Genomic DNA, 26,474 nt, shown 5'->3' with positions numbered 1-26,474 from the left:
TGCTGAAGCAAGTCCCTCCTTAGAGGTAGAGGCCACGGATCTTCCGTGATCATCTCTTGAAGTTCCGGGTACCAAGTCCTTCTTGGCCAATCCGGAACCACTAGTATCGTTCTCACGCCTCTTTGCCGTATAATTCTCAATACTTTTGGTATGAGAGGCAGAGGAGGAAACACATACACCGACTGGTACACCCAAGGCGTTACCAGCGCGTCCACAGCTATTGCCTGCGGATCTCTTGACCTGGCGCAATACCTGTCCAGTTTTTTGTTGAGGCGAGACGCCATCATGTCCACCATTGGTCTTTCCCAACGGGTTACCAGCATGTGGAAGACTTCTGGATGAAGTCCCCACTCTCCCGGGTGAAGATCGTGTCTGCTGAGGAAGTCTGCTTCCCAGTTGTCCACTCCCGGGATGAACACTGCTGACAGTGCTATCACATGATTCTCTGCCCAGCGAAGAATCCTTGCAGCTTCTGCCATTGCACTCCTGCTTCTTGTGCCGCCCTGTCTGTTCACATGGGCGACTGCCGTGATGTTGTCCGACTGGATCAACACCGGTTTTCCTTGAAGCAGAGGTTCTGCCTGGCTTAGAGCATTGTATATTGCTCTTAGTTCCAGAATGTTTATGTGAAGAGACGTTTCCAGGCTCGTCCATACTCCCTGGAAGTTTCTTCCTTGTGTGACTGCTCCCCAGCCTCTCAGGCTGGCGTCCGTGGTCACCAGGATCCAATCCTGTATGCCGAATCTGCGGCCCTCCAATAGATGAGGACTCTGCAACCACCACAGAAGAGACACCCTTGTCCTTGGAGACAGGGTTATCCGTAGGTGCATCTGAAGATGCGACCCTGACCATTTGTCCAACAGATCCCTTTGGAAAATTCTTGCGTGGAATCTGCCGAATGGAATTGCTTCGTAAGAAGCCACCATTTTTCCCAGGACTCTTGTGCATTGATGTACAGACACCTTTCCTGGTTTTAGGAGGTTCCTGACAAGCTCGGATAACTCCTTGGCTTTTTCCTCCGGGAGAAAAACCTTTTTCTGAACCGTGTCCAGAATCATCCCTAGGAACAGCAGACGAGTTGTCGGCATTAACTGGGATTTTGGAATATTCAGAATCCACCCGTGCTGTTTTAGCACTTCTTGAGACAGTGCTAATCCCATCTCTAGCTGTTCTCTGGACCTTGCCCTTATTAGGAGATCGTCCAAGTATGGGATAATTAATACGCCTTTTCTTCGAAGAAGAATCATCATCTCGGCCATTACCTTTGTAAAGACCCGAGGTGCCGTGGACAATCCGAACGGCAGCGTCTGAAACTGATAGTGACAGTTTTGTACAACGAACCTGAGGTACCCCTGGTGTGAGGGGTAAATTGGAACGTGGAGATACGCATCCTTGATGTCCAAGGATACCATAAAGTCCCCCTCTTCCAGGTTCGCTATCACTGCTCTGAGTGACTCCATCTTGAACTTGAACTTCTTTATGTACAGGTTCAAGGACTTCAGATTTAGAATAGGCCTTACCGAGCCATCCGGCTTCGGTACCACAAAAAGAGTGGAATAATACCCCTTCCCTTGTTGCAGAAGAGGTACCTTGACTATCACCTGCTGAGAGTACAGCTTGTGAATGGCTTCCAAAACCGTCTCCCTTTCGGAGGGGGACGTTGGTAAAGCAGACTTCAGGAAACGGCGAGGTGGATCTGTCTCTAATTCCAACCTGTACCCCTGAGATATTATCTGCAGGATCCAGGGATCTACTTGCGAGTGAGCCCACTGCGCGCTGTAATTTTTGAGACGACCCCCCCACCGTCCCCGAGTCCGCTTGAGAAGCCCCAGCGTCATGCTGAGGCTTTTGTAGAAGCCGGGGAGGGCTTCTGATCCTGGGAAGGAGCTGCCTGTTGCTGTCTCTTCCCTCGACCTCTGCCTCGTGGCAGATATGAATAGCCCTTTGCTCTCTTATTTTTAAAGGAACGAAAGGGCTGCGGTTGAAAGGTCGGTGCCTTTTTCTGTTGGGGAGTGACTTGAGGTAGAAAGGTGGATTTCCCGGCTGTAGCCGTGGCCACCAAATCTGATAGACCGACTCCAAATAACTCCTCCCCTTTATACTGCAAAACTTCCATATGGCGTTTTGAATCCGCATCGCCTGTCCACTGTCGCGTCCATAAAGCTCTTCTGGCCGAAATGGACATAGCACTTACCCGTGATGCCAGTGTGCAGATATCCCTCTGTGCATCACGCATATAAAGAAATGCATCCTTTATTTGTTCTAACGACAGTAAAATATTGTCCCTGTCCAGGGTATCAATATTTTCAATCAGGGACTCTGACCAAACTACCCCAGCACTGCACATCCAGGCAGTCGCTATAGCTGGTCGTAGTATAACACCTGCATGTGTGTATATACTTTTTTGGATATTTTCCATCCTCCTATCTGATGGATCTTTAAGTGCGGCCGTCTCAGGAGAGGGTAACGCCACTTGTTTAGATAAGCGTGTTAGCGCCTTGTCCACCCTAGGAGGTGTTTCCCAGCGCTCCCTAACCTCTGGCGGGAAAGGGTATAATGCCAGTAATTTCTTTGAAATTATCAGCTTTTTATCAGGGGCAACCCACGCTTCATTACACACGTCATTTAGTTCTTCTGATTCAGGAAAAACTATAGGTAGTTTTTTCACACCCCACATAATACCCTGTTTAGTGGTACCTGTAGTATCAGCTAAATGTAACGCCTCCTTCATTGCCAAAATCATATAACGTGTGGCCCTACTGGAAAATACGGTTGATTCGTCACCGTCACCACTGGAGTCATCGCCTGTGTCTGGGTCTGTGTCGACCGACTGAGGCAAAGGGCGTTTCACAGCCCCTGACGGTGTTTGAGTCGCCTGGACAGGCACTAATTGATTGTCCGGCCGTCTCATGTCGTCAAACGACTGCTTTAGCGTGTTGACACTATCCCGTAGTTCCATAAATAAAGGCATCCATTCTGGTGTCGACTCCCTAGGGGGTGACATCCTCATATTTGGCAATTGCTCCGCCTCCACGCCAATATCGTCCTCATACATGTCGACACACACGTACCGACACACAGCAGACACACAGGGAATGCTCCTAACGAAGACAGGACCCACTAGCCCTTTGGGGAGACAGAGGGAGAGTTTTCCAGCACACACCAAAAGCGCTATATATATATATATCAGGGATAGCCTTATAATAAGTGCTCCCTTATAGCTGCTTTGTTATATCAAAATATCGCCATAAATTTGCCCCCCCTCTCTGTTTTACCCTGTTTCTGTAGTGCAGTGCAGGGGAGAGACTTGGGAGCCGTCCTGACCAGCGGAGCTGTGATAGGAAATGGCGCCGTGTGCTGAGGAGATAGGCCCCGCCCCTTTTCTGGCGGGCTCGTCTCCCGCTATTTAGAGAAATCAGGCAGGGGTTAAATATCTCCATATAGCCTCTGGGGGCTATATGTGAGGTATTTTAGCCTTTATATAGGTTACATTTGCCTCCCAGGGCGCCCCCCTCCCAGCGCCCTGCACCCTCAGTGACTGCCGTGTGAAGTGTGCTGAGAGGAAAATGGCGCACAGCTGCAGTGCTGTGCGCTACCTTTAGAAGACTGCAGGAGTCTTCAGCCGCCGATTCTGGACCTCTTCTGACTTCAGCATCTGCAAGGGGGCCGGCGGCGCGGCTCCGGTGACCATCCAGGCTGTACCTGTGATCGTCCCTCTGGAGCTTGATGTCCAGTAGCCAAGAAGCCAATCCATCCTGCACGCAGGTGAGTTGACTCCTTCTCCCCTCAGTCCCTCGCTGCAGTGATCCTGTTGCCAGCAGGAATCACTGTAAAATAAAAAACCTAGCTAAACTTTTTCTAAGCAGCTCTTTAGGAGAGCCACCTAGATTGCACCCTTCTCGGCCGGGCACAAAAATCTAACTGGAGTCTGGAGGAGGGTCATAGGGGGAGGAGCCAGTGCACACCACCTGATCTGGAAAAGCTTTACTTTTTGTGCCCTGTCTCCTGCGGAGCCGCTATTCCCCATGGTCCTTTCAGGAACCCCAGCATCCACTAGGACGATAGAGAAAACCTATTTAAACTTTTACTCTAAGCAGCTCAGGAGAGCCACCTAGATTGCACCTTTCTCGTTCGGGCACAAAATCTTAACTGAGGCTTGGAGGAGGGTCATAGGGGGAGGAGCCAGCGCACACCAGCTAGTCCTAAAGCTTTTACTTTGTGCCCAGTCTCCTGCGGAGCCGCTATTCCCCATGGTCCTTTCGGAGTCCCCAGCATCCACTAGGACGTTAGAGAAAATAAGATTTTACTCACCGGTAAATCTATTTCTCGTAGTCCGTAGTGGATGCTGGGACTCCGTAAGGACCATGGGGAATAGCGGCTCCGCAGGAGACTGGGCACAACTAAAGAAAGCTTTAGGACTACCTGGTGTGCACTGGCTCCTCCCACTATGACCCTCCTCCAGACCTCAGTTAGGATACTGTGCCCGGAAGAGCTGACACAATAAGGAAGGATTTTGAATCCCAAGTAAGACTCATACCAGCCACACCAATCACACCGTATAACTCGTGATACTATACCCAGTTAACAGTATAAAATATAACTGAGCCTCTCAACAGATGGCTCAACAATAACCCTTTAGTTAGGCAATAACTATATACAAGTATTGCAGACAATCCGCACTTGGGATGGGCGCCCAGCATCCACTACGGACTACGAGAAATAGATTTTACCGGTGAGTAAAATCGTATTTTCTCTGACGTCCTAAGTGGATGCTGGGACTCCGTAAGGACCATGGGGATTATACCAAAGCTCCCAAACGGGCGGGAGAGTGCGGATGACTCTGCAGCACCGAATGAGCAAACTCTAGGTCCTCCTCAGCCAGGGTATCAAACTTGTAGACTCTTGCAAAAGTGTTTGAACCCGACCAAGTAACAGCTCGGCAAAATTGTAAAGCTGAGACCCCTCGGGCAGCCGCCCAAGAAGAGCCCCTTTCCTCGTGGAATGGGCTTTTACAGATTTAGGGTGCGGCAGTCCAGCCGCAGAATGTGCAAGTTGAATCGTGCTACCGATCCAGCGAGCAATAGTCTGCTTAGAAGCAGGAGCACCCCGCTTGTTGGGTGCATATAGGATAAATAGCGAGTCAGTTTTCCTGACTCCAGCCGCCTGGAAACATATTTTTCAGGGCCCTGCCTACGTCCAGTAACTTGGAATCCTCCAAGTCCCAAGTAGCCGCAGGCACCACAATAGGTTGGTTCACATGAAACACTGATACCAACTTAGGAAGGAATTGGCAACGAGTCCTCAATTCGGCCCTATCCATATAAAAAAATCAGATAAGGGCTTTTGCATGATAAAGCCGCCAATTCTGATACACGCCTGGCAGACGCCAAGGCCAACAGCATGAACACTTTCCACGTGAGGTATTTTAGCTCCACGGATTTAAGTGGCTCAACCCAATGCGACTTCAGGAAATCCAACACCACGTTGAGATCCCACGGTGCCACTGGAGGCACAAACGGGGGCTGACTATGCAGCACTCCCTTAACAAAAGTCTGAACTTCAGGCAGTGAAGCCAGTTCTATTTTGGAAGAAAATCGATACAGCCGAAATCTGGACCTTACTGGAACCCAATTTTAGGCCCATAGTCACCCCTGACTGTAGGAAGTGCATAAATCGACCTAACTGAAATTCCTCTGTTGGGGCCTTCCTGGCCTCACAGCACGCAACATATTTCCGCCATATGCGGTGATAATGGTTTGCGCTCACTTCTTTCCTAGCTTTAATTAGCGTAGGGATAACTTCCTCCGGAATGCCCTTTTCCTTCAGGATCCGGCGTTCAACCGCCATGCCGTCAAACGCAGCCGCGGTACGTCTTGGAACAGACAGGCCCCCTGCTGCAGCAGGTCCTGTCTGAGCGGCAGAGGCCATGGGTCCTCTGAGATCATTTCTTGGAGTTCTGGGTACCAAGCTCTTCTTGGCCAATCCGGAACAATGAGTATAGTTCTTACTCCTCTCCTTCTTATTATTCTCATTACCATGGGTATGAGAGGCAGAGAAGGGAACATATACACCGACTGGTACACCCACGGTGTTACCAGAGCGTCCACAGCTATCGCCTGAGGGTCCCTTGACCTGGCGCAATATCTTTTTAGCTTTTTGTTGAGGCGGGACGCCATCATATCCACCTGTGGCCTTTCCCAACGGTGTACAATCATTTGGAAGACTTCTGGATGAAGTCCCCACTCTCCCGGGTGGAGGTCGTGTCTGCTGAGAAAGCCTGCTTCCCAGTTGTCCACTCCGGGAATGAACACTGCTGACAGTGCTAACACATGATTTTCCGCCCATCGGAGAATCCTTGTGGCTTCTGCCATCGCCATCCTGCTACTTGTGCCGCCCTGTCAGTTTACATGAGCGACCGCCGTGATGTTGTCTGACTGGATCAGCACCGGCCGGCGTTGAAGCAGGGGTCTAGCCTGACTTAGGGCATTGTAAATGGCCCTTAGTTCCAGAATATTTATGTGTAGGGAAGTCTCCTGACTTGTCCATAGTCCTTGGAAGTTTCTTCCCTGTGTGACTGCCCCCCAGCCTCGAAGGCTGGCATCCGTGGTCACCAGGACCCAGTCCTGTATGCCGAATCTGCGGCCCTCTAGAAGATGAGCACTCTGCAGCCACCACAACAGCGACACCCTTGCCCTTGGAGACCGGGTTATCCGCCGATGCATCTGAAGATGCGACCCGGACCACTTGTCCAACAGATCCCACTGGAAGATCCTTGCATGGAACCTGCCGAATGGAATTTCTTCGTAAGAAGCTACCATCTTTCCCAGGGCTCGCGTGCATTGATGCACCGACACCTGTATTTGTATTAGGAGGTCTCTGTCTAGAGACGACAACTCCTTGGACTTCTCCTCCGGGAGAAAACCCTTGTTTCTTGTTCTGTGTCCAGAACCATACCCAGGAACAGTAGACGCGTCGTAGGAACCAGCTGCGACTTTGGAATATTCAGAATCCAGCCGTGCTTTGTAGCACTTCCCGAGATAGTGCTACTCCGACGAACAACTGCTCCCTGGACTTCACCTTTATAAGGAGATCGTCCAAATACGGGATAATTATTTCGGCCATTACCTTGGTAAATACCCTCGGTGCCGGGGACAGACCAACGGCAACGTCTGGAATTGGTAATGACAAACCTGTACCACAATTTTGAGGTACTCCTGGTGAGGAGGGTAAATAGGGACATGCAGGTAAGCATCCTTGATGTCCAGTGATACTATGAAATTCTCTAGGCTTGCAATAATCGTCCTGAGCGATTCCATTTTGAACTTGAACCTTTGTATATAAGTGTTCAAGGATTTAAATTTTAGAATGGGATCAGTACTAAATGCCGCCGGTCGGAATCCCGGCGGTCGAAATACCGACGCCGGAATCCCGACCACACAATCCCGACAGGGGTGGTGAGCGGAACGCAGCCCCTTGCGGGCTCGCTTCGCTCGCCACGCTGCGGGCACGGTGCCTCGCTACGCTCGGCACACTATTATATTCTCCCTCTATGGGTGTCGTGGACACCCACGGAGGGAGAATATGTCGGGATTGTGGCGGTCGGGATTCCGGCGTCGGTATTTCAACCGCCGGGATTCCGTCCGGCGGCATCTTGACCGCATCCCTTTAGAATGGGTCTCACCGAACCGCCTGGTTTCGGTACCACAAACATTTTGGAATAGTAACCCCGGCCTTGTTGAAGGAGGGGTACCTTGATTTCACCTGCTGGAAGTACAGCTTGTGAATTGCCGCCAGTACTACCTCCCTTTCTCCGAGGGCAGCAGGCAAGGCTGATGTGAGGTAACGGCGAGGGGGAGTCACCTCGAACTCCAGCTTGTATCCCTGTGATACTACTTGCAGAACCTAGGGATCCACCTGTGGGCAAGCACACTGGTCCCTGAAGTTCCCGAGACGCGCCCCCACCGCACCTGTCTCCACCTGTGGAGCCCCAGCGTCATGCGGTGGACTCAGAGGAAGCGGGGGAAGATTTTTGAACCTGGGAACTGGCTGTCTGGTGCAGCTTTTTCCTTCTTCCCTTGTCTCTGTGCAGAAAGGAAGCGTCTTTGACCCGCTTGCTTTTCTGAAGCCGAAAGGACTGTACCTGAAAATACGGTGCTTTCTTAGGCTGTGAGGAAACCTGAGGTAAAAAAAATTTTTTTCCCCAGCTGTTGCTATGGATACGAGGTCCTAGAGACCATCCCCAAACAATTCCTCACCCTTATAAGGCAGAATCTCCATGTGCCTTTTAAAGTCAGCATCACCTGTCCACTGCCGGGTCTCTAATACCCTCCTGGCAGAATGGACATTGCCTTAATTCTTGATGCCAGCCGGCAATTATCCCTCTGTGCATCCCTCATATATAAGACGACGTCTTTAATATGCTCTATGTTAGCAAAATCTTATCTCTGTCTAGGGTATTAATATTGACAGGGTATCAGACCACGCTGCAGCAGCATTATTCATGCTGAGGCAATTGCAGGTCTCCGTATAGTACCTGAGTGTGTATATACAGACTTCAGGATAGCCTCCTGCTTTTTATCAGCAGGCTCCTTCAAAGTGGCCGTATCCTAAGACGGCAGTGCCACCTTTTTTGACAAACGTGGGAGCGCCTTATCCACCCTAGGGGATATCTCCCAACGTGACCTATCCTCTGGCAGGAGAGGGTACGCCATCAGTAACTTTTTAGAAATTACCAGAACCCACGATTCTTTACACACTTCATTCACTCATCTGATGGGGGAACAAAACACTGGCTGCTTTTTCTCCCCAAACATAAAACCCCTTTTATGTGGTACTTGGGTTCATGTCAGAAATGTGTAACACATTTTTCATTGCCGAGATCATGCAACGGATGTTCCTAGTGGATTGTGTATATGTCTCAATCTCGTCGACACTGGAGTCAGACTCCGTGTCGACATCTGTGTCTGCCATCTGAGGTAACGGGCGTTTTTTTGAGCCCCTGATGGCCTTTGAGACGCCTGGGCAGGCGCGGGCTTAGAAGCCGGCTGTCCCACAGCTGTTACGTCATCCAGCCTTTTATGTAAGGAGTTGACATTGTCGGTTAATACCTTCCACCTATCCATCCACTCTGATGTCGGCCCCACAGGGGGCGACATCCCATTTATCGGCCTCTGCTCCGCCTCCACGTAACCTTCCTCATCCAACATGTCGACACAGCCGTACCGACACACCGCACACACACAGGGAATGCTCTGACTGAGGACAGGACCCCACAAAGTCCTTTGGGGAGACAGAGAGTATGCCAGCACACACCAGAGCGCTATATAATGCAGGGATTAACACTATAACTGAGTGATTTTTCCCCCAATAGCTGCTTGTATACACATATTGCGCCTAAATTTAGTGCCCCCCCTCTCTTTTTAACCCTTTGAGCCTGAAAACTATAGGGGAGAGCCTGGGGAGCTGTCTTCCAGCTGCACTGTGAAGAAAAAATGGCGCCAGTGTGCTGAGGGAGTTAGCCCCGCCCCTTTTCCGGCGGACTTCTCCCGCTTTTTCTGGAATTCTGGCAGGGGTATTTTTACACCTATATAGCCTTCCTGACTATATATGGTGTAGATTTGCCAGCCAAGGTGTATTATATTGCCCTCAGGGCGCCCCCCCCCAGCAGTGACCGGAGTGTGAGGTGTGCATGAGGAGCAATGGCGCACAGCTGCAGTGCTGTGCGCTACCTTGTTGAAGACAGAAGTCTTCTGCCGCCGATTTTCCGGACCACTTCTTGCTTCTGGCTCTGTAAGGGGGCCGGCGGCGCGGCTCCGGGACCAAATGATCGAGGTCGGGTCCTGTGTTCGATCCCTCTGGAGCTAATGGTGTCCAGTAGCCAAAAAAGGCCAAGCTACCTCCAGTCAGGTAGGTTCACTTCTTCTCCCCTTAGTCCCTCGCTGCAGTGAGTCTGTAGCCAGCAGATCTCACTGTAAAATAAAAAAACCTAAAATATACTTTCTTTCTAGGAGCTCAGGAGAGCCCCTAGTGTGCATCCAGCTCAGCCGGGCACACGATTCTAACTGAGGTCTGGAGGAGGGTCATAGTGGGAGGAGCCAGTGCACACCAGGTAGTCCTAAAGCTTTCTTTAGTTGTGCCCAGTCTCCTGCGGAGCCGCTATTCCCCATGGTCCTTACGGAGTCCCAGCATCCACTTAGGACGTCAGAGAAATAATCGTTAGGGTGGCAGAAACCAGAGGGTTAGGTGCCAATAAGGACAGCGTTTCAGAACCTGTGCAGTAGTCCAATCTGGAGATTACCAGTAAGTGGATGAGGGTCATAATAGCATCCTGGGTGAGAAAGGGTCTGATCCTGGAAATATTTTTGAGATGGAAAAGGCAAGACTGCGAGATGTACTGAATGTGTGGTCTGAAGGAGTGGCCGGAATCAAGGATTACTCCAAGACAACATACTTGAGAGCTAGAGGAGATAGTTGTGCTATCAATAGATAGTGAAATTGTGGGAGTTGAGGTAATGCGGGAGGCTGGGAAGATGATCAGCTCAGTCTTAGACCTGTTAAGTTTAAGAAAGCGCTGGGACATCCGAGAAGCGATAGCAGGGAGACAGTTGGAGATATGAGTGAGAGTGGGAGAGAGAGATCAGGGGAGGAAAGGTAGATCTGAGTATCATCAGCGTAGAGGTGGTATTAGAAGTCGAAAAGAGCTCACCTATTGAGGATGTATAGAGAGAAAAAACGGAGAGGTCCAAGAAAAGAACACCTACTGTTAGTGGAAGCGGAGAGGAGGTGGAGTCATATGAAGAGATAGAGAAGGAGTAGTCAGAGAGGTAAGAGGCTACCAAGGAGAGGGCAGTATCACGCAGACCAATGGAGTCTAAGATTTACAGGAGGATAGGTAGCCCACAGTGTCGAAAGCAGCAGAGAGGTCAAGGATAATAAGCAGAGAGTAGTGGTCCTTGAATCTGGCTGAATGGAGGTCACTGCAGACTTTCATGAGGGCAGTTTCAGTGGAGTGGAGAGGACAAAAGCCAGACTGAAATGGGTCAAGCAGGGAGTTTGGAGGCAAAAATGAGGGGAGAGATAGGTTGTTAGTGTGAGACAGTGCTGGGATCAAGGGTAGGTTTTTTTAAGAATAGGGGCGACAAGGACATGCTTGAAGGCAGAGGGGGCAGTGCCTGATGAGAGGGAGAGATTGAGGAGATGAGCATGAGGTCTCTTTACAAATATTAGCTTTGGTTTTTCAATAATAGAACTGAAAATAAATGTACTACAAGTTAATAGGCAACGCAAGTGCAACAATGATATAAACTACAAGAGCAGGTCTACTTTCATGTTCCATACAACATTCGATGCAGTGCTCTAAAGCAGATAATGCACACATTTATATAGCCGTAAACAGGATAGTGCATATTTAGATATGGTTCAGGAAGCCAACACAAGTTATTTCTCTCTATATAATATTTAAATCAGAGCAACCAAACAATATACAGCAATGAGCTACTCACAGAAGCACCACGTGTTTTGGGGGGTAACGGTAAAGGGGGTACAGATGTTTTCCTCTTCACAGACAGCTCAATAGCACTCATTTCCTGGTCAAACATCTTCTTGATGTTATAGCGCTCAACCAGCGTGAGCCTTGGCAGGGTCTTGTTTATTACACAGTTTCTGATGTACTGAAATACAGATTGAGACATATTGGTAAAGATCTACCTGTTAACCCACAGAAAAAAGAAACACTATAAAAAACAAACAAAAAAACAAAAATAATAAAACAAAGCAGGTAACACACAACATAGACAGTAAGTAGTACCATATAAATACACTTAACAAGAACAATTAACAGTACCATAATATTAAACTAGAACTGATTTTTGTTTCACATTTGAATATTCACCTGAAACTGTATTAAAGGGTAGTCTCCAAACACAAATTCCAGTCTCCCGCTGACCTGCAGCACATAATCTTCTGGATCCACATCTTCATTCTCACGGCCATGAATAGTCAAACGCTTCCGAATAGCCAGTTCATTCAGCTTTAGAGGGGTCAGGTTTGGTGATATTTGGAAGCTAAATACATCCTAAACAAGAGAGGAGATTGATAGTAAACCATCGGTGTCAACAACATTAGAAACCGGATCACTGTAGTAAAAATAAAACAGAAGGCGTCTTTTACTGCAGTATGTTCCAAACAATTAAAGGGTCTCAAATTGGTTTTCAAAATGTGAATTAGCCTCTTGCCAATGTGTAAAAAATGGATCTGATAATATCCGATGTGTTCTCCACAATTCCTTTCCAATGAGAACAAGCTCAAATCTATAACTAGTCAAAATAAAGGGGACAATACATTCTTAAAATATAAGTGAAATATGTACATTGAATACAGAATCTGTAAGGAATGGATCTAGCACCTTGATGAAGCCATGCCACAAAGAATTCAGCCTATTCCGTGGCACAGTACTAGAAATCAAGTGGACACACAAATGCACAATATGTACTAAGGGCCTAATTCAGACCAGATCGCATCAGCAAAATTGTTCTCTAATGGGCAAAACCATGTGCAGTGCAGGTGGGGCAAATATAACATGTGCAGAGAGTTAGATTTGGGTGGGGAGTGTTCAAACTGAAATCTAAATTGCAGTGTAAAAATAAAGCAGCCAGTATTTACCCTGCACAGAAACAAAATAACCCACCCAAATTTAACTCTCTGCACATGTTATAGCTGCCCCACCTGCAGTGCACATGGTTTTGCCCATTAGAGAACAATTATGCTGCTGCAATAAGGTCTGAACTTCTGTAACAGCTAAAATTATTTATTTATATACTTACAAACATTTACACTGAAGTTGTACAGATGGCATTGAACCATTCGCATTGGTGCCTGACCCACCGTAGTTTACAAACTATGGGGCAGAAATCTTAAGCTTGGTGAAGGGATAAAGTAGTGATAAGTGCAAGGTGATAACGCACCAGCCAGTCAGTTCCTAACTGTAATTTTTTAAATACGTAATGATTGCTGGTGTTTTATCACCTTGCGCTTATCACTGCTTTATCACTTCTTTATCCCTTCTCCAGGTTAATACATCTGCCCCTATATTCCCTAAATTTTCAGAAGGTAAGGTAATGTACCTATAGCTTTATGGACCATTGGAGAAACCGGAATACCCAGATAAAACTCTCGCACAAATGGGGAGAATATAAGAACTCCACAAAGAAGCACCCCGGTCAGGAATCAAAAAATGACCCCTGCACTAGCCACTCCGCTGCCCTGTAAATGAGGCATTTTGGAGGAAAGTAATCTATGGGTTTATGAAAAGAAAAGGATGGGGAGTGTCTTACCTGGCAGCATTCAAAGTGTATAGCCACCACAATGTTTCCTGCATATAACTTGTCCTGAATGTTCTCCTGAATGGTAGGCGCTAGTTCTGGAGGAAAAGTGCATTTAAGCCATTCCACCCAGGTCAAACTAAGCATGGACTGAATCTTGTCCTCACTGATCTTCCGCATTTTACTCCGAAATTCCTTGACTTCATTATCCTGGAGAGCGTCAAATTCATGGAGACCTGAAAAAGAAGAGTGAACCATCAGTCACTGACAAGCAACAAAGCACTAAAAATAAATCAAACTTCATAGCTCAGCCTCAAACCAATCAGCAATGATTAACGAGTAAGTTTCTAATACTGTTTTCCTAAATCCATTGCATTAGTCTGTACACTCATTCCTTAATGTAACCATACCTGGACAATCTTGCTATGGAGCAAACTAGAGGATCGCTGTACTATTTGCCACAGTAAGTAGTTAAACTGAAGATGATCCATGTGTTCTTTCTGGATCAATTTCGGCATCACTGAGGCTCGTGTCAATGCGGTTGAAAGAGGGGTGAACATTCATGTGAAAAATGCTCCTCTGCTAAACTCATTTACCAGACATGTCCAACAATGACCTGATTAGTTTCAATAGATTCGGCTGAAATGGTTAAAACTATATAGTTTTCTTTTTGTAAAGTACAAAAATAAAATAACTACCATATACTGTACAAGTACAGACCTAAAATATAACATCGGTCAATAAGCATGCCAGCAAAAATACATAGCTCAATACAGCAGTAAGTCAGAAATTCATGTATATTATTACTATCCTTTAGTTATATGACGCCACAAGGGATCCGCAGCGCCCAATTACAGAGTATATAAACTAATAAGCAAAACAAGAAAACTGTGACTTACAATTCAAATAATGTAGGAAAAGTACAGGGTATATAAACATAGCTGCATCAGCACTGAAATAAGTATTAGGGAGGCAGAAAACCAAGAGATTTGGTGCTGTCGAAGGGAGTATTGAATAGAAGATAGGTTAAGTAAGGGAAGGAAGAGCACATGAGGGAAGAGGGCCATGCTCATGAAAGCATACATTCTAAAGGGGAGGGGCAGACAGACAGGGGCGACACAGATGGGGTAGACCGTGAGCGTGGGACCGAGGGCTTAGGATGAGAGTTTGCCAGGTTTGGTGAAGAAGTGGGTCTTGAGAGCCCGTTTGAAGTTTTCTAGAGAGATGGAGAGAGTCTGAAGGGGGAGAGGAAGAAAATTCTAGAGAAAGGGAGTAGCATGTGCAAAATCCTGGAGGTAGGAGGAAGTAATCAGTAGGCAGGAGAGGTGGTGTGCATTAGCAGGAGTTTAAAGGGAGATAATGTCAGAGACGCAAGTGGGAGAGGAATTGGTGAGGGCTGCCTCATCTGGTACTCTCGTGGATGGGATGCAAAATACATGGACCCGACGGTCACATTAAGACCCTGTTTTTAGCATTAGGATACTGCAAGCAACCATTTTGTGTCATCTCTTCTAGGTGTGACCTATTCCACCCAAAGTAATACTACATAATGCATCCAGGATGGCTGTCTCACCGGGTAGCTTTCGTGGGTAGAATAAATAACCTGTGGAATTTATTACCCAAAATGACTGCACCAACCCTGCATTATGCCTACTGAGCTCTCAAACTTTTTTTTTTCTGTGCGGTTTTTCTACTTGCTGTAATACTACATCCTTTGTACCATATACTAATGTCTTTGATGACTATAAAGCGCCTTGAGTCCCATGGGAGAAAGAGCATTATACAAATAAAATTTGTATTATTATAATTATTATATATGTTCCCAAGATTAGCTGAAGCATTAATATTGTTCAGCAAGAAGGTAGAGTGTCAAGTCAGTAGGATGCTTTAAAGATCATCCACTCTCAAGTCAATCACAAAAAAAAAGATCAGGGTATTCTTCACAGAGAGCTGTTGAAGGCAGGCATAGCAAACTCTACAATGCTGCTAACATAGAACTGTAAAGGGAGGTACACATGGAGAGATCCGTGTTTAAAATCTAAGCAATCTAGCGGGTTGCTCACTTCACCGTTGTGTGACGTGAGCGCCCCCCCCCCCCCCTCGCTCAGCACATTGTGCTGTGCTGAGTGGGGGGAGAGATGTGTGCTGAGCTGTCTGTGTTAAGATCGCCCAGCACGCATCTCCCCCGTCAGTACCCCATTTTAGAGTCAAAATTGTTATGCAACTTGTCAAAGGGTCCTGGCTGCTGACAGGCAGTAAAAGACACCAAGTGCTGGTGGGCTCCAGGGAAAGGTCTCCCTGGATGGGCTTTCACTTTGCACTGGCGCATATCCAAGTGATCTCACAGTTAGAGAGACACCGCTGTGCCCTGAACAGAACAGAAGAGAAGAGCTTCTCCCAGCCCAGCCCCTTCTGGAGAGAATCTGAGACTTTAATAAGAACAATACAATTTGTACAGACACTAAAACACAGGATAAAGGCCGACACATGAACTATGCATGGATGTGCACGGACACATAATACTGACCTGGGGTTATCAGAGACCCGTTTATCATGTCCAGACACCTTAAAAATCCACTCCTTTGTCAATCATATTAAGTCTCAAGTGCCCACAGGCCATGCCTGGAGCAAAAGCATTTGCTATGATAGTTACTTCAAATAATTGCCAATTAATTGCACCTAGTAATGGCACTTCAGTTATAATATGGTTGTTATTTAGGACAGTAAAAAAATAAGATTGTCATGGAATAATAGCATAAACAACTAAATAAAAGCAAAGAAATATAAATGGCTTTCAAACTAAAATGAAAATGTCCACTGAATTAAATAAAATACATAACAAAAACAAACACATACCTATCAAACGTCAGACATATCCGCATGCTTATCCAGAAGGTAAATTCTGTCCTACAGGTTTCAACATCTTATTTGCGTATTTACCAACATTCTTAACAGGTGTAATGGGTAGCAATACTACCTCCCAGCACTGGTGTCATGGGTTTAATTTTCCACCATGACCCTGTGTGGAGTTTGTATATTCTCACTGTACTTGAGTGGGTTGTGTGGGTTTCCTCCGGGTGTTTCGGTTTTCTCCCACAATCCAATAATACATTGGCAGGTTAACTTGCTCCCAACATAATTAACCCTAGTGTGAATATGTGTGCGTGTACATGTGGTAGGGAATATAGATTGTAGACTCCACTGGAATGTGCGCGCTCTATAAATAACTGGTAATAAAGAATAGTAACTATCATGGCCTTCTGATACTAGGTGACAAACCGGCATCTGAGAGTCCACAAACTTCTAAACCTATTTACACCCCTTCCACATCACACAAATAACCCGGTATCGACACGGTATATTGCCGGGTCAACACGGATTACTGTGCGATGTGGAGAATACCCAGGTCGCCTGACCCAGTAATTCAACCCGGGTTATAAGAATGGTTATTCCCGGGTTAGTGGCAGTGTGAATGGGTTCCCGGGTTCATGCGACCCGTTCACTACATACGGAGAGACGGCACAGGGATGACATTACCCAGCACCGCCTCCGCTCCTGTGGCAACCCAACCCGGGAATCCTGCTGTTAGGGTCCAATGCCGGATCCCACCCGGGAAGGACCCGTTCCAATTCCCAGGTGGGATCTGGGATTGGAGATATGAAAGGGGTTTTAGTGTGTGATGGTATGCTCATCTATGGCATTTTGTTACCATGTATGCATAGACTGACCCCACAATCTATTTTATACAGATCGCCGGATCCGTGACGTGCATGTGCCCCCTCCACTAGAATATGAGCATCTCGGTGCGCTCCCGGCGTGACTAGGTGGACGGATTGCCTAGTCACGCCGGGAGCGCTCGTATGTGACGGAGCAGCCTCAGATGAGCGCAGCTCCATCTGTACCCATACCCCTTTCACATCGCAAACCCGGGTTTTTAACTCGGATCCGACCCGGGTCAGAGCATTTCACATCGCACTATTGCCCAGGGTTATTCCTGTGTTATTGCAGGGTTGGTGCCTTTTTACTCAACTCGGGTTATCCATGTTAAAACAGTGTGATGTCATTTTAAAAGGACTTTCTTGGCTCACATGATTAGGTTACTATACAGTAAACAAAAGGAGGGGGCTCTGTATGCAGGCCTCAGTCAGCTGACATGGAAACAGCCAATCAGCACTATTTTCTCACACGCTGATTGAATATGCCGGGTCTGTAGCTTTTACATGCACAATAACCCGGGTCCGATGCTGGAATAAACCTTTTAACTCGGGTTGAAATACCAGAGTTATTGACTTTGGTGCTTTCACACCACACCTCAACCCGGGTCAACGCGGTAATAACTCGGGTTATTTTGGCGATGTGAAAGGGATATAACACAATAAGAAAGACGTGTGCGGAGGAAAGCAGACGGCAAAATAACTGTCTAGACTCAAACACCTGAACGCTGTAACCGCATATCCCCTATTATTGAAATGCCCCCCCCCCAATACTATATTACAATGCTGTGCTGTTAGATCGGTCACCACTTAAGATCAATTCCAATTGTAAAGCACAATGGAATTTGCTGTGCTATATAAGAAACTGTTAATAAATAAATAATAAATAACATACAAAATTCCTGAAATAGTCTTTTCTGCTGTGACCATTCTGATATACTGATTGGCTAACAAAAGGTGAAAATGCCAGACAGATGTAAAAAAAAAATATAATAAATATAACAAGGAGCTCTGACTACACCTTAAGAGGGAGCAATACAACATTAGGAAAGGAAACCGGTAAAATAGACAGAATTGTAATGACTATGCAGGAGGATAATGTATAATAACATCATTTTACTTCTCAAACATCCAAGAGGTATAGGTGGATTGGCAAAACACTCCATAAGTGGACAGGGCTGGTTTCATAAGAACAAAGTCCCAGATGGATCAAACTAGTAGAAATGGCTTTGTCTTCGGAAAAAAAAAAAAAAAAAAAAAAAATCTGAATAAAAGGTTATTGGGCAAAAAAAAAAAAAAAAAGAAGAAGAGGTCATGAGGGGGTTAAAATTCTCCTAGGAGCTGGCACACAGGTAAAGCTCTGCAGGTTCATAGTGTTTCCAGGCGCCTGTCTCTCCCTGCAATCTGTGCATCTGGGGACCTGATCTATGCATTCCTACATATGATCTCTCTCCCCCCAGTCTTGACAGCTCTGTGGCAGAGCTCTGGAATAAACCAAACCCAGAGCTGCGGATAACCAGCACCATCTCTCTCCCAGGCACACAGAGAGATCACAAAAATAATTTCCATGAAACTCGTTTTAAGTGATTTCAAACATTTGACAGCACCCTGAAGGTAGAAGTGTGTGTGTTATGGAGAGGGGGGCTAGACAGAGGAAACCGGCATTTATTAAAAACAAACGAGCGCATTGTGCACTGAGAGTTGGCGTTATGAGCCGGCTAATAAGGAACATCGCTAAGAGACATCTTAAATATACATCATCTCTGTATGTGTAGGTACTTATTTAATAACATGGGGTGACTACCACATATGTGTTGTAACTCAAAGTAAGCCAATCCTATATAAGCCACACTTATGTTACCTTCCACAATTAGGAAACAAATGAAAACCATAAAATCTCTCATAGGGATGAGGGTTGCACTTCTTGTGGTCGATCTGTAAGACCATATGTGGCTCAGTGTGTGCGAGATGCAGAGCCATGTTTTGCACTGGGTTCTGGAAAGGAGCAGGATTTGAGGCAAGCTGGAAAGAGAGGCCTTCTACAGGGAGAAGAGGTTTGGGAGAGGATCATGCTGAGGCTTGGAAAGTCAAACGTTCTGTTCTTAATTCCTCTGCCAAAGTCAAGTCAAAGCTTGTCATTCAGGGCAGGGCCGGCAGATCATGGGGAGTTTTTGGGAGATGAGCCAGAATTATTTCATTCTGCAAAACTAACCTGAGGCCTCATTGGAGTTAGAATGCTGACATAGTATACAAGGTCTATATGCTGAATGTCCCAATGGTTTTTGAAGGGAAACTTTTGATTAAACTCAAGTGCACTTTAAAGCTAGTGTGGATGTTTACATTCCCATACTTCAGCTAAACCTCGCACCCCTGCAGGATTAAAGTTGCCATAGGATAATTATATGCTGTGTGTTACAAAGCTGGATAAAATAAAAATGTTATATTATATACACACACACACATACACACATAAATACTTGCATACATACACTATAATATCTTCATATGACTAACAGGCACTCTTTGAATTTTCTGTAGTAGACTATTATAATAGAAGGAATGAATTGGAGTTTCAGTGACAGCTTTGTAGAGTTGCAGTGCCAATATGCATTGTGTGGACAGTTTGATCCACCCACAGGAGCAGTGATGTCACGGTAACGGACGTCCTGCATGAGATCCAATCAGTGACTGTCCTGTGCATGTGTTAGTCTAGTAGAGTGGGAAGGCAGCAGTGGTCATACCCACTTGCTTAAATACTCCCTTCTATATTTTAGCTGAAATCCCCCGTCTCTGCTCACGGTAGAGTGAGATGGCCTAGCATTATAATTCTGAACACTACAGGGTAAAACAATTGGTGAAGCCAATCAATTGTGGGCTTGTTCATTTCTATGTTGCCCTAGTATGTATGTATGTATGTATGTACGTACGTACGTACGTACGTACGCTGAAAGTACAGCACAGAAATCCCAGGTATACCTTGAGGCACTGCTGATGCGGACTACAGTGTTCTGGAAAGCAATAGCAACAGGGATTTTATTTCATGACTTTAAAAAAAAAAAAAAAGTTAAATTCTATTGACAATATGATTAATGCTAAAATTGAAATTCTGAACTACACAAACTGTTGGATGTTGCAGGTGCTATTCCTGTGTTTTATTTTAGCATAGAGGTTGGCATTGCTCTCTCAAAGCACTGGGGCCATGAGTTCAATTCCCACCAAGGGCACAGTGTGTAGAGTTTGTATGTTCTCCAATGTTTGCTCACTTTTCCTCTGGGTGCTTTGGTTTACTCCCACACTCCAAAAACAAACTGGCAGGTTATTTGGAATCTTATATAAGTGCTTATCTGTGTTGGGGACTTTAGGCTTCAAGCTACATTGAGGAACGGACTGATGTGACTGACAAATATATTCTCTGCAGTGTTGTGCAAGATAGTGGTGCTATATATTTAATTCATCTTTTAGTTGTGTATTTAATATGCTGCAGTGAGTCAAAGGCAGGACAGGGCTGTTATTGTAGATTTCAGGTGCCAGTCATTAAAATCTAGGAACCAGCAAGACTTTGTAAGGAGCCAGAGAAAACAAGCATGCACAGACATAAATAGAATGGACTCTCAAACCGAAGGATCCTGCATTAGGAGCACTGGCTACTTGGCTCTTGGGAACTGTCTGCCCCTGATACAGGAAGAGTGAAAAAATAAACCCTTGATGATAAGAATTGTATTCTTACATTCTCAGCAATGAGTTAAGATTGCGCATGTTGATTACTGAAAAAATTTAGTGTGCATTTACATTTTAAAATAAAAACTGTATACATGACATATGATAAAGTGTTATGTTATGTGGGAACAGTTACAGTAAAGATAAAAGGTTATGTTAAACTGTTTTAACTGTACTGCTATATTTATAACTGAGATCTCCAAGATACAGTACGCTAACTATAGAGCAGCCCCTAATGTCATGAGATCCAGAACAACTCTGTGGATGCGAGGTACAGTCTCAGGAGCATGGCATAATAACAGCCATTGTCCCTTTTTCTGCAGTAGGACCTCATTCACCCATAGCTTACAGTCTACGGTCAGCTGAAACCTGGCACCCATTCTCCTGGGAACAGTATTATTCATCCAATTATTGGTGGCTGTTCACATTACCTTTTCCTATTAAGACCCCTATTTTGGAATCTAGCTTCTCTGCAGGGTTGCAGCTCCTGGTCACTAGCTTCAGGACAGGAAGGAAGGGTCGGACATCACAGAGCCGCCGAGTCTCGTCCTCCAGTTCCTCATGGACAGCTGTCTGGTTGACACACTGGAACATGTAGGAGTTGCTCTCCAGGAGCAGGTGGGAAAGGGGGTAACTTCGGGCATGATCCCACACGAGCTGTGAACAGAACAGAACACTAATCTTACACACATTGCAGTGATGCTTAGGGTGCCAATGAGCATGGGAAAATAACACATTCAGGTGAAATATAAAAGGAGACCACTACATAAGGTAGCGCAACTGACCTCCAGTTGCTGCAGAAACAGCAGCGCCCATTTATATTGAGGATACCTGCCAGCATCTGCTGTTGCAAATCAGACTACAAATGTCTAATGGTAGGCATTGCTCGCCTACTACGTCACCTTTTTAATGTGTGATATGGAAGCATCCCGTGGTACCAACATCTGCATATAGATCCCGGTGGGGAGGAGGACATCCACTTCAACATCTGGAGCTGGCTGTGTGTCCGCTGCCCAGATGTCCATGGGGTCCAGCACAGCAGGAGGCATCTTCTAGGATGAGGCACTACCTGTGAGACATGGCCCTAGAAGAACAGAAGGCATAGTTGGATCATCATGTGTTCTAGTTCATCATAAGGACATGACACTACTGGTAACTGAAGATCGATTGTGAAACCACATGGACAATGGAAGCAAGGTTTCCTATCTGGCAATATATAGAGTTGTATATTTGCAGCAGTACAAAATATTAAAGAACAATGTACAGCTAATAAATAAATGGCAGAGATTACATCAGGCAGATGTTAAATAAACCTGTGATGTTCAGCTTCACTGCACTACAATTGTAACGCATATTGTTTAATACTCATCATGAAGGACAAAACAAAGTATTTATTATATGTTAAGAACCTGTGCACAGCACAAACCTATTTGAGGAGCGTAAACTCTCATGAACAGAACCCTTGGCTTATATGTAACAGGGTTCTGTATTTGTCCCATTAACTATAAATGGCTCTACTTGCTTTGTATGGCTCTTGGAATATGCAGATGAAGAAAGAAAAAGAGAAATAGAGCAAGAGAGACGGCAAGAGAGAGAGAAAAAAGAGAGGTATATATTTTGATCCTATACAAATGGAAATCCTGGCCCTGTTCTTTACCAGGGTCAATATGAGACTCTGCAAATTCCCAGGTCACATGTCTTAGAGGTGTAAATATAATTTTGTCAGACAAATTACATTGGGGCAGATGTATTAAGCCTGGTGAAGAAATGATAAAGTATTGGTACGCACAAGGTGATAACGCAACAGCCAGTCAGCTCCTAACTGTCATTTTTCAAACCCGTAATGATTGGCTGGTGCGTTATCACCTTGCCCTCACCACTACTTTATCACTGCTCTATCACTTGCTCCAGGTTAATACATCTGCCGCACTACTCTGTAAACAAAATGACTTAAAAATATAATACACAAAAAAAACATTTGAGACCCTGTTGTCAGCAGAATACAGAACTGATGGCTCAGTAAAAATGTATTCAATACACCACAGGTAAGGTGGAAAGAGAAAAAAATCCCAGCACTGGTCTATAATAAATACAGTAGAAATTGAATGAACAGTATAAAAGGAAGTAACAGCATAAAGGTCTCTTTATGCAAGGAGTAACGCATGTCCTATCTAGAATGTTTTAAGGCAAACTGAACTGAACAGGTGACAATGAAATCTGTTTTTATACATCGGTCACTATAGCACACCATGGATAGTATGAACAGACACTAATCTGCAACCTATAGATATGGAGAATCTAAACACTTTTTCAATATTCTCCTAGTGCCATAAATTCATTTGCAGAATAACACGATTTGACACACAGCTGTTACTTCAACTCTCACCAAATCATGGATGATAGTATGTTTGAGAAGTACAACCTGCAGTCTTACATACACTACCTGGAATGACCTAAACAAACACGTACAGCACACGAAACAGAGCTCTGCGTTACCTTTTAAAATCTACTAAATGTTTTACTTCCAAGTCCATAACACAACAATGAATGCATCATCTTAGCTGAGGAGGACCTCCACGCATATGCTGTAAAGCAGAAGCTTTTAAAGAATACGGAAGTCAGGAATGCATCATTGGCTGCATCACCAAAACACATGATTGTAATGCTAGGTGCCAGCAGCAATTTGTTTAGGTGCACTGTCTCCTTGAATGTGACCAGCCCTGCATTAAAGTATTACACTGCCATTGTGATCATTGCTGTCATTGCACATTCTCAACAGCACTATCAAGAGTGTGTAAATAGTGGCACTAACACTTAGCGCTTTACAGTAGGAAGACAAACAAACCTGTTAAGGTTCAACAGTGGAGAATGACAGATAAAAATGACAGACTGTGCTGCTTTCTAGGCTAACTGGGAAGTAATACACTTGGAATAAGGAAGTGATAAGTAATCGGTGCTACCGTGTGACATTTGAGTATATACAGAGGATTACAGTAATATCCTATATGGAAACAACTGCTGACTTTCTGAACTGCTGCTGACCCGTTGTGTTAAGGGTTAACGTTTTATGCAGTCATGAGGCAATACTAATAATATCACTTCCCGTAATTGTGTACAACAACAAACAAGATCATGTCAGCTGAACACAACAGCCATTGTCCAGCACTAGACTAGGATTGGGTTGGGTCCAGGCCAGTATCCTACAGGCAATTACTGAGAGACCATGTGAGACTCTGGAGGGAGAGACGCGAGTGTTGCAGCAAGATGTAACAGATGGCAATTATTATGGAAACATGAGATGTCCCCTTTTATTTGCCCTTCCTTACCTGCCACCTGTCCCAACTGAGATCTTAAATGACTTTATATTTAGAGCCTAGCTTACCAATTTATATTCCCCGATAGTACTCTACAGCCAGCAGTACTATCACACATGAACATCCTACTCCGAGGGGATCTCCCAGGCTGTGACAGCTGCAGATATGCCTACGCTGTTTACATGTAGTGGCAGGAAGTCACCTTACCATCCAGTCTTCTCATACAGAAGACAGCAATTTGCTAGACGTTCCAACAGCCTCAGAAAACTGCTGCAGGTAGCACAGCTGACCAGTATCCGTGTAAGGGGATGCCATGCACCGTTCAGATTGCTGTGTATCAATCACAGCCCTCATTCCAGGTACTTGTGAGCCCAGTGCCCTCCTACTCACACACAAGCTTTTTCGCTACCTGCTGCCTGTCACAGGCTACATGGAAACGGCCAAGTGTGAGGTATAAATTCACATCAAGCCAACTGCAGGAACAAGCTCATCATTCATGTAACCCTTTGGCAAACAGACCAGGCTGTAGTACATCATTGACCATTTCACCACCTCTCTCAGAGATAATGCCTTGTCCTAAGCTTCAGCATTACAGTCATTCTATAAGATTCTGTACTAATGCACACATTACAAAGAGAGAGAGATAAGAACAATGACAAGTTTGTGGAGTAACATCCTTCCAGAGGAAGGGACAGCGGATAAAAACAGAGAACTGTGTCAAGAAACACAGACTGGACCTGTCATTGTGTGAGTGAAGGCAATAAGAGCCTGAATGAACAGTAATAACTTTCATGTTGGCATCACAGATGGCTATTTGTAGAGAGCCATCATATCCTGCAAAGTTTAACAGCCAATGGGAAAGATGCAATACACTGCAATAAGCATACAGTATATAATAAAAAAAAAAAACATACAGAGTGTGTGTGTGTGTGTGTGTGTGTGTGTGTGTATATATATATATATATACACACACACACACACACACACACACACACACACACACATACATATATTATATACATACACACTGCTCAAAAAAATAAAGGCAACACTAAAATAACACATCCTAGATCTGAATAAATGAAATATTCTTATAAAATACTTTGTTCTTTACATAGCTGAATGTGCCGACAACTAAATCACACAAAAATTATCAATGGAAACCAAATTTATTAACCCATGGAGGTCTGGATTTGGAGTCGCACTCAAAATTAAAGTGGAAAAACACACTACAGGCTGATCCAACTTTGATGTAATGTCCTTAAAACAAGTCACAATGAGGCTCAGTAGTGTGTGTGGCCTCCACGTGCCTGTATGACCTCCCTACAATGCCTGGGCATGCTCCTGATGAGGTGGCGGATGGTCTCCTGAGAGATCTCCTCCCAGACCTGGACTAAAGCATCCGCCAACTCCTGGACAGTCTGTGGTGCAACGTGGCGTTGGTGGATGGAGCGAGACATGATGTCCCAGATGTGCTCAATTGGATTCAGGTTTGGGGAATGGGCAGGCCAGTCCATAGCATCAATGCCTTCGTCTTGCAGGAACTGCTGTCACACTCCAGCCACATGAGGTCTAGCATTGTCTTGCATTAGGAGGAACCCAGGGCCAACTGCACCAGCATATGGTCTCACAAGGGGTCTGAGGATCTCATCTCGGTACCTAATGGCAGTCAGGCTACCTCTGGCGAGCACATGGGCTGTGCGGCCCCCAAAGAAATGCCACCCCACACCATTACTGACCCACTGCCAAACCGGTCATGCTGGAGGATGTTGCAGGCAGAACGTTCTCCTTGGAGTCTCCAGACTCTGTCACGTTTGTCACATGTGCTCAGTGAGAACCTGCTTTCATCTGTGAAGAGCACAGGGCGGCATTGGCGAATTTGCCAATCTTGGTGTTCTCTGGCAAATGCCAAACGACCTGCACGGTGTTGGGCTGCAAGCACAACCCCCACCAGTGGACGTCGGGCACCCCATTCCACCCTCATGGAGTCTGTTTCTGATCGTTTGAGTAGACACATACACATTTGTGGCTTGCTGGAGGTCATTTTGCAAGGCTCTGGCAGTGCTCCTCCTGTTCCTCCTTGCACAAAAGCGGAGGTAGCGGTCCTGCTGCTGGGTTGTTGCCCTCCTACGGCCTCCTCCACGTCTCCTGATATACTGGCCTGTCTACTGGTAGCGCCTCCATGCTCTGGACACTACGCTGACAGACAGTAAACCTTCTTGCCACAGCTCGCATTGATGCGACATCCTGGATGAGCTGTACTACCTGAGCCACTTGTGTGGGTTGTAGACTCCGTCTCATGCTATGATTGCTACCACTATAGTGAAAGCACAGCCAGCTTTCAAAAGTGACCAAAACATCAGCCAGAAAGCATAGGAGCTGAGAAGTGGTCTGTGGTCACCACGTGCAGA

General features: G+C 45.7%; 1 protein-coding gene across 6 annotated transcripts in view; it reads right to left on the bottom strand.

The window, feature by feature from the left end:
- The window catches only part of PIK3CB (phosphatidylinositol-4,5-bisphosphate 3-kinase catalytic subunit beta), a 403,067-nt gene that overhangs the window by 93,262 nt on the left and 283,331 nt on the right, over positions 1-26,474 (bottom strand). For all 6 annotated transcript variants that reach the window (XM_063915643.1, XM_063915645.1, XM_063915642.1 and 3 more), the window contains 5 exons: positions 21,652-21,833; positions 21,181-21,406; positions 13,332-13,555; positions 11,891-12,073; positions 11,502-11,669 (listed from right to left, as the gene is read on the bottom strand). In XM_063915643.1, the coding sequence (XP_063771713.1) occupies positions 11,502-11,669; positions 11,891-12,073; positions 13,332-13,555; positions 21,181-21,406; positions 21,652-21,798 (948 nt within the window). In that variant the 5' untranslated portion in view covers positions 21,799-21,833. The remainder of the gene's footprint in view (positions 1-11,501; positions 11,670-11,890; positions 12,074-13,331; positions 13,556-21,180; positions 21,407-21,651; positions 21,834-26,474) is intronic.

Source organism: Pseudophryne corroboree, chromosome 4 (genome assembly GCF_028390025.1).
Source record: "Pseudophryne corroboree isolate aPseCor3 chromosome 4, aPseCor3.hap2, whole genome shotgun sequence".
Taxonomy (NCBI): domain Eukaryota; kingdom Metazoa; phylum Chordata; class Amphibia; order Anura; family Myobatrachidae; genus Pseudophryne; species Pseudophryne corroboree.
This window is presented reverse-complemented; position numbering and strand designations above follow the sequence as displayed.